This window comes from Oncorhynchus mykiss, chromosome 10, assembly GCF_013265735.2.
Source record: "Oncorhynchus mykiss isolate Arlee chromosome 10, USDA_OmykA_1.1, whole genome shotgun sequence".
NCBI lineage: Eukaryota > Metazoa > Chordata > Actinopteri > Salmoniformes > Salmonidae > Oncorhynchus > Oncorhynchus mykiss.
In genome coordinates this window covers 83,978,602-83,991,530 of record NC_048574.1, presented here as the reverse complement: position 1 = coordinate 83,991,530, position 12,929 = coordinate 83,978,602, and the positions used below count along the sequence as shown (strand labels likewise).

At 38.2% G+C, this 12,929-nt stretch overlaps 1 protein-coding gene across 1 annotated transcript in view; it reads right to left on the bottom strand.

The window, feature by feature from the left end:
* Positions 1–10,053, bottom strand: part of LOC110516172 (huntingtin) — a 130,719-nt gene extending 120,666 nt beyond the window's left edge. The window contains exons 1-2 of the mRNA XM_036934297.1: positions 9,623–10,053; positions 6,592–6,675 (exon numbers count right to left, since the gene is read on the bottom strand). Of these exons, the coding sequence (XP_036790192.1) occupies positions 6,592–6,675; positions 9,623–9,720 (182 nt within the window). The 5' untranslated portion in view covers positions 9,721–10,053. The remainder of the gene's footprint in view (positions 1–6,591; positions 6,676–9,622) is intronic.
* Between the last annotated feature and the right edge of the window lie 2,876 nt (positions 10,054–12,929).

Sequence of the window (12,929 nt, the reverse complement as noted above, 5' to 3'; positions counted from 1 at the left end):
TAAACCCTGATCAACATATAACCATAAATATACTGTATCCTAAACCCTGATCAACATATAACCATAAATATACTGTATCTTAAACCCTGATCAGCATATAACCATAAATATACTGTATCCTAAACCCTGATCAACATATAACCATAAATATACTGTATCCTAAACCCTGATCAACATATAACCATAAATATACTGTATCCTAAACCCTGATCAACATATAACCATAAATATACTGTATCCTAAACCCTGATCAACATATAACCATAAATATACTGTATCCTAAACCCTGATCAGCATATAACCATAAATATACTGTATCCTAAACCCTGATCAACATATAACCATAAATATACTGTATCCTAAACCCTGATCAGCATATAACCATAAATATACTGTATCCTAAACCCTGATCAACATATAACCATAAATATACTGTATCCTAAACCCTGATCAACATATAACCATAAATATACTGTATCCTAAACCCTGATCAGCATATAACCATAAATATACTGTATCCTAAACCCTGATCAACATATAACCATAAATATACTGTATCCTAAACCCTGATCAACATATAACCATAAATATACTGTATCCTAAACCCTGATCAACATATAACCATAAATATACTGTATCCTAAACCCTGATCAACATATAACCATAAATATACTGTATTCTAAACCCTGATCAACATATAACCATAAATATACTGTATCCTAAACCCTGATCAACATATAACCATAAATATACTGTATCCCTGATCAACATATAACCATAAATATACAGTATCCCTGATCAACATATAACCATAAATATACTGTATCCTAAACCCTGATCAACATATAACCATAAATATACTGTATCCTAAACCCTGATCAGCATATAACCAGAAATATACTGTATCCTAAACCCTGATCAGCATATAACCATAAATATACTGTATCCTAAACCCTGATCAACATATAACCATAAATATACTGTATCCTAAACCCTGATCAACATATAACCATAAATATACTGTATCCTAAACCCTGATCAGCATATAACCAGAAATATACTGTATCCTAAACCCTGATCAGCATATAACCATAAATATACTGTATCCTAAACCCTGATCAACATATAACCATAAATATACTGTATCCTAAACCCTGATCAACATATAACCATAAATATACTGTATCCTAAACCCTGATCAACATATAACCATAAATATACATTATCCTAAACCCTGATCAACATATAACCATAAATATACTGTATCCCTGATCAACATATAACCATAAATATACTGTATCCTAAACCCTGATCAGCATATAACCATAAATATACTGTATCCTAAACCCTGATCAACATATAACCATAAATATACTGTATCCTAAACCCTGATCAACATATAACCATAAATATACTGTATCCTAAACCCTGATCAGCATATAACCATAAATATACTGTATCCTAAACCCTGATCAACATATAACCAAAAATATACTGTATCCTAAACCCTGATCAACATATAACCATAAATATACTGTATCCTAAACCCTGATCAACATATAACCATAAATATACTGTATCCTAAACCCTGATCAGCATATAACCATAAATATACTGTATCCTAAACCCTGATCAACATATAACCATAAATATACTGTATCCTAAACCCTGATCAGCATATAACCATAAATATACTGTATCCTAAACCCTGATCAACATATAACCATAAATATACTGTATCCTAAACCCTGATCAACATATAACCATAAATATACTGTATCCTAAACCCTGATCAGCATATAACCATAAATATACTGTATCCTAAACCCTGATCAACATATAACCATAAATATACTGTATCCTAAACCCTGATCAACATATAACCATAAATATACTGTATCCTAAACCCTGATCAACATATAACCATAAATATACTGTATCCTAAACCCTGATCAACATATAACCATAAATATACTGTATTCTAAACCCTGATCAACATATAACCATAAATATACTGTATCCTAAACCCTGATCAACATATAACCATAAATATACTGTATCCCTGATCAACATATAACCATAAATATACAGTATCCCTGATCAACATATAACCATAAATATACTGTATCCTAAACCCTGATCAACATATAACCATAAATATACTGTATCCTAAACCCTGATCAGCATATAACCAGAAATATACTGTATCCTAAACCCTGATCAGCATATAACCATAAATATACTGTATCCTAAACCCTGATCAACATATAACCATAAATATACTGTATCCTAAACCCTGATCAACATATAACCATAAATATACTGTATCCTAAACCCTGATCAGCATATAACCAGAAATATACTGTATCCTAAACCCTGATCAGCATATAACCATAAATATACTGTATCCTAAACCCTGATCAACATATAACCATAAATATACTGTATCCTAAACCCTGATCAACATATAACCATAAATATACTGTATCCTAAACCCTGATCAACATATAACCATAAATATACATTATCCTAAACCCTGATCAACATATAACCATAAATATACTGTATCCCTGATCAACATATAACCATAAATATACTGTATCCTAAACCCTGATCAGCATATAACCATAAATATACTGTATCCTAAACCCTGATCAACATATAACCATAAATATACTGTATCCTAAACCCTGATCAACATATAACCATAAATATACTGTATCCTAAACCCTGATCAGCATATAACCATAAATATACTGTATCCTAAACCCTGATCAACATATAACCAAAAATATACTGTATCCTAAACCCTGATCAGCATATAACCATAAATATACTGTATCCTAAACCCTGATCAACATATAACCATAAATATACTGTATCCTAAACCCTGATCAACATATAAATATACTGTATCCTAAACCCTGATCAACATACAACCATAAATATACTGTATCCTAAACCCTGATCAACATATAACCATAAATATACTGTATCCTAAACCCTGATCAACATATAACCATAAATATACTGTATCCTAAACCCTGATCAACATATAACCATAAATATACTGCATCCTAAACCCTGATCAGCATATAACCATAAATATACTGTATCCTAAACCCTGATCAGCATATAACCATAAATATACTGTATCCTAAACCTTGATCAACATATAACCATAAATATACTGTATCCTAAACCCTGATCAACATATAACCATAAATATACTGTATCCTAAACCCTGATCAACATATAACCATAAATATACTGTATCCTAAACCCTGATCAACATATAACCATAAATATACTGTATCTTAAACCCTGATCAGCATATAACCATAAATATACTGTATCCTAAACCCTGATCAACATATAACCATAAATATACTGTATCCTAAACCCTGATCAACATATAACCATAAATATACTGTATCCTAAACCCTGATCAACATATAACCATAAATATACTGTATCCTAAACCCTGATCAACATATAACCATAAATATACTGTATCCTAAACCCTGATCAGCAAATAACCATAAATATACTGTATCCTAAACCCTGATCAACATATAACCATAAATATACTGTATCCTAAACCCTGATCAGCATATAACCATAAATATACTGTATCCTAAACCCTGATCAACATATAACCATAAATATACTGTATCCTAAACCCTGATCAACATATAACCATAAATATACTGTATCCTAAACCCTGATCAGCATATAACCATAAATATACTGTATCCTAAACCCTGATCAACATATAACCATAAATATACTGTATCCTAAACCCTGATCAACATATAACCATAAATATACTGTATCCTAAACCCTGATCAACATACAACCATAAATATACAGTATCCTAAACCCTGATCAACATGTAACCATAAATATACTGTATCCTAAACCCTGATCAACATGTAACCATAAATATACAGTATCCTAAACCCTGATCAACATGTAACCATAAATATACTGTATCCTAAACCCTGATCAGCATATAACCATAAATATACTGTATCCCTGATCAACATGTAACCATAAATATACTGTATCCCTGATCAACATATAACCATAAATATACTGTATCCCTGATCAACATGTAACCATAAATATACTGTATCCTAAACCCTGATCAGCATATAACCATAAATATACTGTATCACTGATCAACATGTAACCATAAATATACTGTATCCCTGATCAACATGTAACCATAAATATACTGTATCCCTGATCAACATATAACCATAAATATACTGTATCCCTGATCAACATGTAACCATAAATATACTGTATCCTAAACTCTGATCAACATATAACCATAAATATACTGTATCCCTGATCAACATATAACCATAAATATACTGTATCCCTGATCAAAATGTAACCATAAATATACTGTATCCTAAACCCTGATCAACATGTAACCATAAATATACTGTATCCCTGATCAACATATAACCATAAATATACTGTATCCTAAACCCTGATCAACATATAACCATAAATATACTGTATCCCTGATCAACATAACCATAAATATACTGTATCCCTGATCAACATGTAACCATAAATATACTGTATCCCTGATCAACATTTAACCATAAATATACTGTATCCTAAACCCTGATCAACATATAACCATAAATATACTGTATCCCTGATCAACATATAACCATAAATATACTGTATCCCTGGTCAACATATAACCATAAATATACTGTATCCTAAATCCTGATCAACATGTAACCATAAATATACTGTATCCCTGATCAACATGTAACCATAAATATACTGTATCCCTGATCAACATATAACCATAAATATACTGTATCCTAAACCCTGATCAACATATAACCATAAATATACTGTATCCCTGATCAACATGTAACCATAAATATACTGTATACCTGATCAACATATAACCATAAATATACTGTATCCCTGATCAACATATAACCATAAATATACTGCATCCTAAACCCTGATCAACATATAACCATAAATATACTGTATCCTAAACCCTGATCAACATGTAACCATAAATATACTGTATCCCTGATCAACATATAACCATAAATATACTGTATCCCTGATCAACATATAACCATAAATATACAGTATCCTAAACCCTGATCAACATGTAACCATAAATATACTGTATCCCTGATCAACATATAACCATAAATATACTGTATCCCTGATCAACATATAACCATAAATATACAGTATCCTAAACCCTGATCAACATGTAACCATAAATATACTGTATCCCTGATCAACATGTAACCATAAATATACTGTATCCTAAACCCTGATCAACATATAACCATAAATATACTGTATCCCTGATCAACATATAACCATAAATATACTGTATCCCTGATCAACATATAACCATAAATATACTGTATCCCTGATCAACATGTAACCATAAATATACTGTATCCCTGATCAACATATAGCCAGATGACAGTTGTGTTTACGGTGGTTGATTTGGCTACTTTCATTCTGGTAAAACACCCTTTTCAACAACAGCACATTTGATTTAAAGAAATAACCCTAGCAAATGACATCGGTACATCGCTCAACTAATAGCCTAATATGGAACCATACTATATAGTGCACTACTTTAGACCAGAGCCCTATGGCACCCTATTCCCTATATAGTGCACTACTTTAGACCAGAGCTCTATGGGACCCTATTCCCTATATAGTGCACTACTTTAGACCAGAGCCCTACGGGACCCTATTCCCTATATAGTGAACTACTTCAGACCAGAGCCCTACGGGACCCTATTCCCTATATAGTGCACTACTTTAGAACAGAGCCCTATGGTACCCTATTCCCTATATAGTGCACTACTTTAGACCAGAGCCCTACGGGACCCTATTCCCTATATAGTGCCCTACTTTAGAACAGAGCCCTATGGTACCCTATTCCCTATATAGTGTACTACTTTAGACCAGAGCTCTATGGCACCCTATTCCCTATATAGTGCACTACTTTAGAACAGAGCCCTATGGTACCCTATTCCCTATATAGTGCACTACTTTAGACCAGAGCCCTACGGGACCCTATTCCCTATATAGTGCACTACTTTAGACCAGAGCCCTATTGCACCCTATTCCCTATATAGTGCACTACTTTAGATCAGAGCACTATGGCACCCTATATAATGCACTACTTTAGACCAGAGCCCTATGGCACCCTATTCCCTATATAGTGCACTACTTTAGACCAGAACCCTATGAAGAGTAGTGGGAAAGGGTCCCATTTGGGATGCATATATAATTATATGTAAGCCTCATCTGACCAGGAATACCAAATCTGATTAACAATAACAGTGGAGCTAATCTGGAACATCCAAGTGTGTGTGTGTGTGTGTGTGTGTGTGTGTGTGTGTGTGTGTGTGTGTGTGTGTGTGTGTGTGTGTGTGTACATGTAATGTATTCAAATGACTTATAAACAGTAATCTCGGGTCAGTTTTATGAATGAAGTCCCTATGGGTTCATAACGGTACTGGCCGTGGGTAACGCTGATCCCAGATCAGTGGTGGCGGGCAGGCTTACCTCAGAGACTGGGCTATGATGTTCTCACATATGGTCAGGCAGTGGGCCACTCTGTCCTTTTTGGTGGTGGCCAGCTCTTTCTTCCTACAGAGAGAGAGGGAGAGGGGGAGAGAAAGAGCAATCGTGTGTGTGTGTGTGTGTGTGTGAGAGAGAAATCAGGTAACAAAGGGTTAATTAAGAGCACATGCAAAAATAAGAAAGACTGGTAGCATTACCTTGCCTAACGAAGTGGAACAACAATGGGGAATGTGTGTGTGTGTGTGTGTGTGTGTGATGCCAGTCTATTGCTAAAGGTAAGACTGATTACAAGGTCACTTGTACATGCCTGTACAACCTACATCTAGACTGTTAAATGGTTCATTAAACTGTTAACTAACAGCTAGCCGGACTATCTGCATTAGACTGTTAACTAACAGCTAGCCGGACTATCTGCATTAAACTGTTAACTAACAGCTAGCCGGACTATCTGCATTAGACTGTTAACTAACAGCTAGCCGGACTATCTGCATTAGACTGTTAACTAACAGCTAGCCGGACTATCTGCATTAAACTGTTAACTAACAGCTAGCCGGACTATCTGCATTAAACTGTTAACTAACAGCTAGCCGGACTATCTGCATTAAACTGTTAACTAACAGCTAGCCGGACTATCTGCATTAGACTGTTAACTAACAGCTAGCCGGACTATCTGCATTAAACTGTTAACTAACAGCTAGCCGGACTATCTGCATTAAACTGTTAACTAACAGCTAGCCGGACTATCTGCATTAAACTGTTAACTAACAGCTAGCCGGACTATCTGCATTAAACTGTTAACTAACAGCTAGCCGGACTACCTGCATTGACTCATCACATACGCTGCTGCTACTGTTGATGATCTACCCTGTTGCCTGGTCACTTTCTCTCTACCTGTATATGTACAGGGCTTTCAGAAAGAATTCACACCCCTTGACTTTCATCACCTTTTGTTGTTACAGCCTGAATTTAAAATGGATTCAACTGCGATTTGATTGTGTCACTGTCCTACACACAATAATCTATAATGTCAAAGTGGAATTATGTTTTAAGACATTTTTTTTTTTACAAATGAATTCCAATTGAAAGCTGAAATGTCTTGAGTCAGTAAGTATTCCCACCCTTCTGTTATGGTGATGCCTAAATCAGTTCAGGAGTAAAAATGTGCTTAACAAGTCACATAATAAGTTGCATGGACTCACTCTGTGTGCAATAATAGTGTTGAACATGATTTTTGCATGACTACCTCGTCTCTGTACCCAACACATACAATTATCTGTAAGGTCCCTCGGTCGAGCAGTGAATTTCAAACACAGTTTCAACTACAAAGACCAGGGAGGTTTTCCAGGGAGGTTTTCCAGTGAGGTTTTCCAGTGCTCGGAGGGATATTCAAAAAGAAGGCGCCTATTGGTAGAAAATATCCCTTTGAACATGGTGAAGATATTCATTACCCTTTGGATGGTGTATCAATAGACCCAGTCACTACAGTCAGTCACTACTAACTCAGTTGCCGGAGAGGAAGGAAACCGCTCAGGGATTTCACCATGAGGCCAATGGGGACTGTAAAATAGTAACAGAGTTTAATGGCTGTGATAGGAGAAAACGGAGGATGGATCAACAACATTGTAGTTACGCCACAATACTAAACTAAGTGACAGAGGGGAAAAGAAGGAAGCTTGTACAGAATAAAAGAATATTCAAAATAATGCATCCTGTTTGCAACAAGGCACTAAAGTAAAACTGCAAAAAAAATGTGGCAAAGCAATTACATTTATGTCCTGAATACAATACATTATGTTTGGGGCAAATCCAACAACATCACTGAGTACCACTCTTCATGTTTTCAAGCATGGTGGTGGCTGCATCATGTTATGGGTATGCTTGTCATCGGCAAGGACTAGGTAGTTTCTTTTAGGATAAAAATAAATGGAATAGAGCGAAGCACAGGCAAGAATCCTAGAGGAAAACCTGGTTCAATTTGCTTTCAGCAGGACAATGACCTTGCTTACCAAGAAGACATTGAATCTTCCTGCGTGGCCTAGTTACAGTTGACCTAAAATCAGCTTCAAAATCTATGGCAAAACTTGAAAATCGCTGTCTAGCAATGATCAACAACCAACTTGAAAAAGCGTGAATGCATTTCTTAACAATAATGTGCACATATTGTACAGGTCCAGGTGTGTAAATCTCTTAGACTCACAGCTGTAATGGATGCCAAAGGTGATTCAAACATCTCAGGAGGTCTTTCATTTATTTTTCACAGAAAATGTTCAAATTCTCTTCCACTTTGACATTAGAATACTTTATGTGGATTGTTGTCAAAAAATATAATTTAATACATTTTCCTCCCACTTTGTAACACAACAAACGTGGAAAAAGTCAAGGGGTGTGAATACTTTCTCAATGCACTTTATCCCTCCTGTTAGTATTTCTCTATTTTCTTTCTCTCTGCATTGTTGGGAAGGGCCTGTCAGTAAGCATGTCACTGTTAGTCTACACCTGTTGTTTACCAAGCATGTGACAAACAGAAATGTCATTATGTTGATTTGATAAAAGAAATGTATTGAAATCAATTATACATATAATTATAATAATATAATGTATATTAGACAACAAGCAACGAATGATTGTGGGGGTGGAAACTAAATCAGTCAATCTGCACAATGTATACGAGAGAAGAGAAATTAAACTTGATTTTATTTTTATTTTTTCAAGATTTTACTTTAGTGAAATGATATCGTAATATTTAGTCCACCCTGGTATTTGTTTACAAGCGCCAGCTATCAAATAGACGTGGGGTGTAAAACTGTGTGTTGCTGTGTGTGTTGTGACAGGGTCGCCTGGACTGGACGGTGACAGCTAGCTAGCTATAAGGTTAGCATCGCTAACTCGCAATAACCTGCGAATAGCTTCGCTAACTAGCTAGCTAACCAGCCAACTACTGTGTATGTAATGTAAGCTTAACTCATCGCTCGCAGTGTCTCAACACAATGACCATAAACAAACACGGACGTACTGTTTTTGAGCCGTCTCCTCGGCCGTCGGCGGTCCCTGTTGTTGTTGGAAAGACTTGAGAGATTCAAAGGCCTTCATTAATTTATCCATGGTGGCCATTTTTTAACCAGCAGTGGTTAGCTTAGCTGTGGCTAATATTTACACAATTGTCGTTTAAGTGTCAGTTAGCTAGCTATCGAAATTAACCAGGGGGAGCAACAAAAAAACAACATCAAAAACACGCGCCGGGAAGCGAACCGTCCGTAGTACGACGAGCGTATGAACACTACTCGCGACTACTTTACTGCCGCCTCTCCGACTTCACTTATCGACGCAAGATAATATTTTATTTCTTTACAATAGCCTCGGTAAAATGAATAGGACGCTGGTTGATATAGCCACTACCATCCATACTCAAAGCCATCTTCGATGCGCCCGGACAGAATCACAAGGAAGTGGGAGCTCCGTTGACAGTTGGTGGGGTAGGGTTGGGCCAACGCTGCACCGGTAGCCAATCAGAGGAAGAGCGAGCACCAATAAGGACGAGGCTCGGGCCGTCGTCAGTTGTGATTGGGTGGAGGCACCAATACGGACGAGGCACGGGCCGTTGTCAGTCGTGATTGGGTGGAGGCACCAATAAGGACGAGGCTCGGGCCGTTGTCAGCCGTGATTGGGTGGATGGGGAACGGCTTTTTTTTTGTTGTTGAGCGTCACGAGTGCTGAAATCCTGCACGACGAGGCGATATTCCGTGAAATCAGAACGGTATATCATCTGCACCGTTTACGTTCTATGCCTTTCAACGGTAATCTCGACTGTTGAGTCGGGGAAAAAAACGGAAGTTTCCTTCCAAGTGAGCGATCTTGGCAGAATCATCATGTGATTAGGGCGTGTGTCTGCTCTGGGGAGATGTGGATGAGGTAGTGCGTATTGAAAACATTAGCCCCTGCAGTCACATTGCAGTGTATTTCAGCACGCGCACTTATTAGTGTGATATCAACATTTCAATAGAACAGGTAGACTAGAAAAACGTACCAATTAAATAAATGTGTTTTCTTCCAATGACTGCCTCACACACCCAGAAATGTAGTACCTGTAGGAAACGACACCACTCAATCACTATCTGACATGTAGGCTACACCTGTATATGTGCTTTCTTTCTGTCCCAAATGGCAGTCTATTCCCTGTGTAGTGCACCACTTTTAACTAGGATCCATAGCACTCTGGTCAAAAGTAGTCCACTACAGTATGGAGGGGTTAAGGCTTTATCCTGCTTTACTGTTGGGTTATACCTGGGACACCTCCTTTATCCTGCTTTACTATTGGGTTGTACCTGGGACATCTACTTTATCCTGCTTTACTGTTGGGTTCTACCTGGGACACCTACTTTATCCTGCTTTACTGTTGGGTTCTACCTGGGACACCTCCTTTATCCTGCTTTACTGTTGGGTTCTACCTGGGACACCTTTATCCTGCTTTACTGTTGGGTTCAGTTAGGGACACCTCCTTTATCTTGCTTTACTGTTGGGTTCTACCTGGGACACCTCCTTTATCCTGCTTTACTGTTTGGTTCCATCTGGGAGACCTCCTTTATCCTGCTTTACTGTTGGGTTATACCTGGGACACCTCCTTTATCCTGCTTTACTGTTGGGTTCTACCTGGGACACCTCCTTTATCCTGCTTTACTGTTGGGTTCAGTTAGGGACACCTCCTTTATCCTGCTTTACTGTTGGGTTCTACCTGGAAGACCTCCTTTATCCTGCTTTACTGTTGGGTTCTACCTGGGACACCTTTATCCTGCTTTACTGTTGGGTTCAGTTAGGGACACCTCCTTTATCCTGCTTTACTGTTGGGTTCAGTTAGGGACACCTCCTTTATCCTGCTTTACTGTTGGGTTCCATCTGGGACACCTCCTTTATCCTGCTTTACTGTTGGGTTCTACCTGGGACACCTCCTTTATCCTGCTTTACTGTTGGGTTCTACCTGGGACACCTCCTTTATCCTGCTTTACTGTTGGGTTCAGTTAGGGACACCTCCTTTATCCTGCTTTACTGTTGGGTTCCATCTGGGACACCTCCTTTATCCTGCTTTACTGTTGGGTTATACCTGGGACACCTCCTTTATCCTGCTTTACTGTTGGGTTCTACCTGGGACACCTCCTTTATCCTGCTTTACTGTTGGGTTCTACCTGGGACACCTTTATCCTGCTTTACTGTTGGGTTCAGTTCGAGACACCTCCTTTATCTTGCTTTGCTGTTGGGTTCTACCTGGGACACCTCCTTTATCCTGCTTTACTGTTGGGTTCCATCTGGGACACCTCCTTTATCCTGCTTTACTGTTGGGTTCTACCTGGGACACCTCCTTTATCCTGCTTTACTGTTGGGTTCTACCTGGGACACCTCCTTTATCCTGCTTTACTGTTGGGTTCAGTTAGGGACACCTCCTTTATCCTGTTTTACTGTTGGGTTCTACCTGGGACACCTCCTTTATCCTGCTTTACTGTTGGGTTCAGTTAGGGACACCTCCTTTATCCTGCTTTACTGTTGGGTTCTACCTGGGACACCTACTTTATCCTGCTTTACTGTTGGGTTCTACCTGGGACACCTCCTTTATCCTGCTTTACTGTTGGGTTCAGTTAGGGACACCTCCTTTATCCTGCTTTACTGTTGGGTTCTACCTGGGACACCTCCTTTATCCTGCTTTACTGTTGGGTTCTACCTGGGACACTTCCTTTATCCTGCTTTACTGTTGGGTTCTACCTGGGACACTTCCTTTATCCTGCTTTACTGTTGGGTTCTACCTGGGACACCTTCTTTTTCCTGCTTTACTGTTGGGTTCTACCTGGGACACCTTCTTTTTCCTGCTTTACTGTTGGGTTCTACCTGGGACACCTTTATCCTGCTTTACTGTTGGGTTCAGTTAGGGACACCTCCTTTATCCTGCTTTACTGTTGGGTTCAGTTAGGGACACCTCCTTTATCCTGCTTTACTGTTGGGTTCCATCTGGGACACCTCCTTTATCCTGCTTTACTGTTGGGTTCTACCTGGGACACCTCCTTTATCCTGCTTTACTGTTGGGTTCTACCTGGGACACCTCCTTTATCCTGCTTTACTGTTGGGTTCAGTTAGGGACACCTCCTTTATCCTGCTTTACTGTTGGGTTCCATCTGGGACACCTCCTTTATCCTGCTTTACTGTTGGGTTATACCTGGGACACCTCCTTTATCCTGCTTTACTGTTGGGCGCTACCTGGGACACCTCCTTTATCCTGCTTTACTGTTGGGTTCTACCTGGGACACCTTTATCCTGCTTTACTGTTGGGTTCAGTTCGG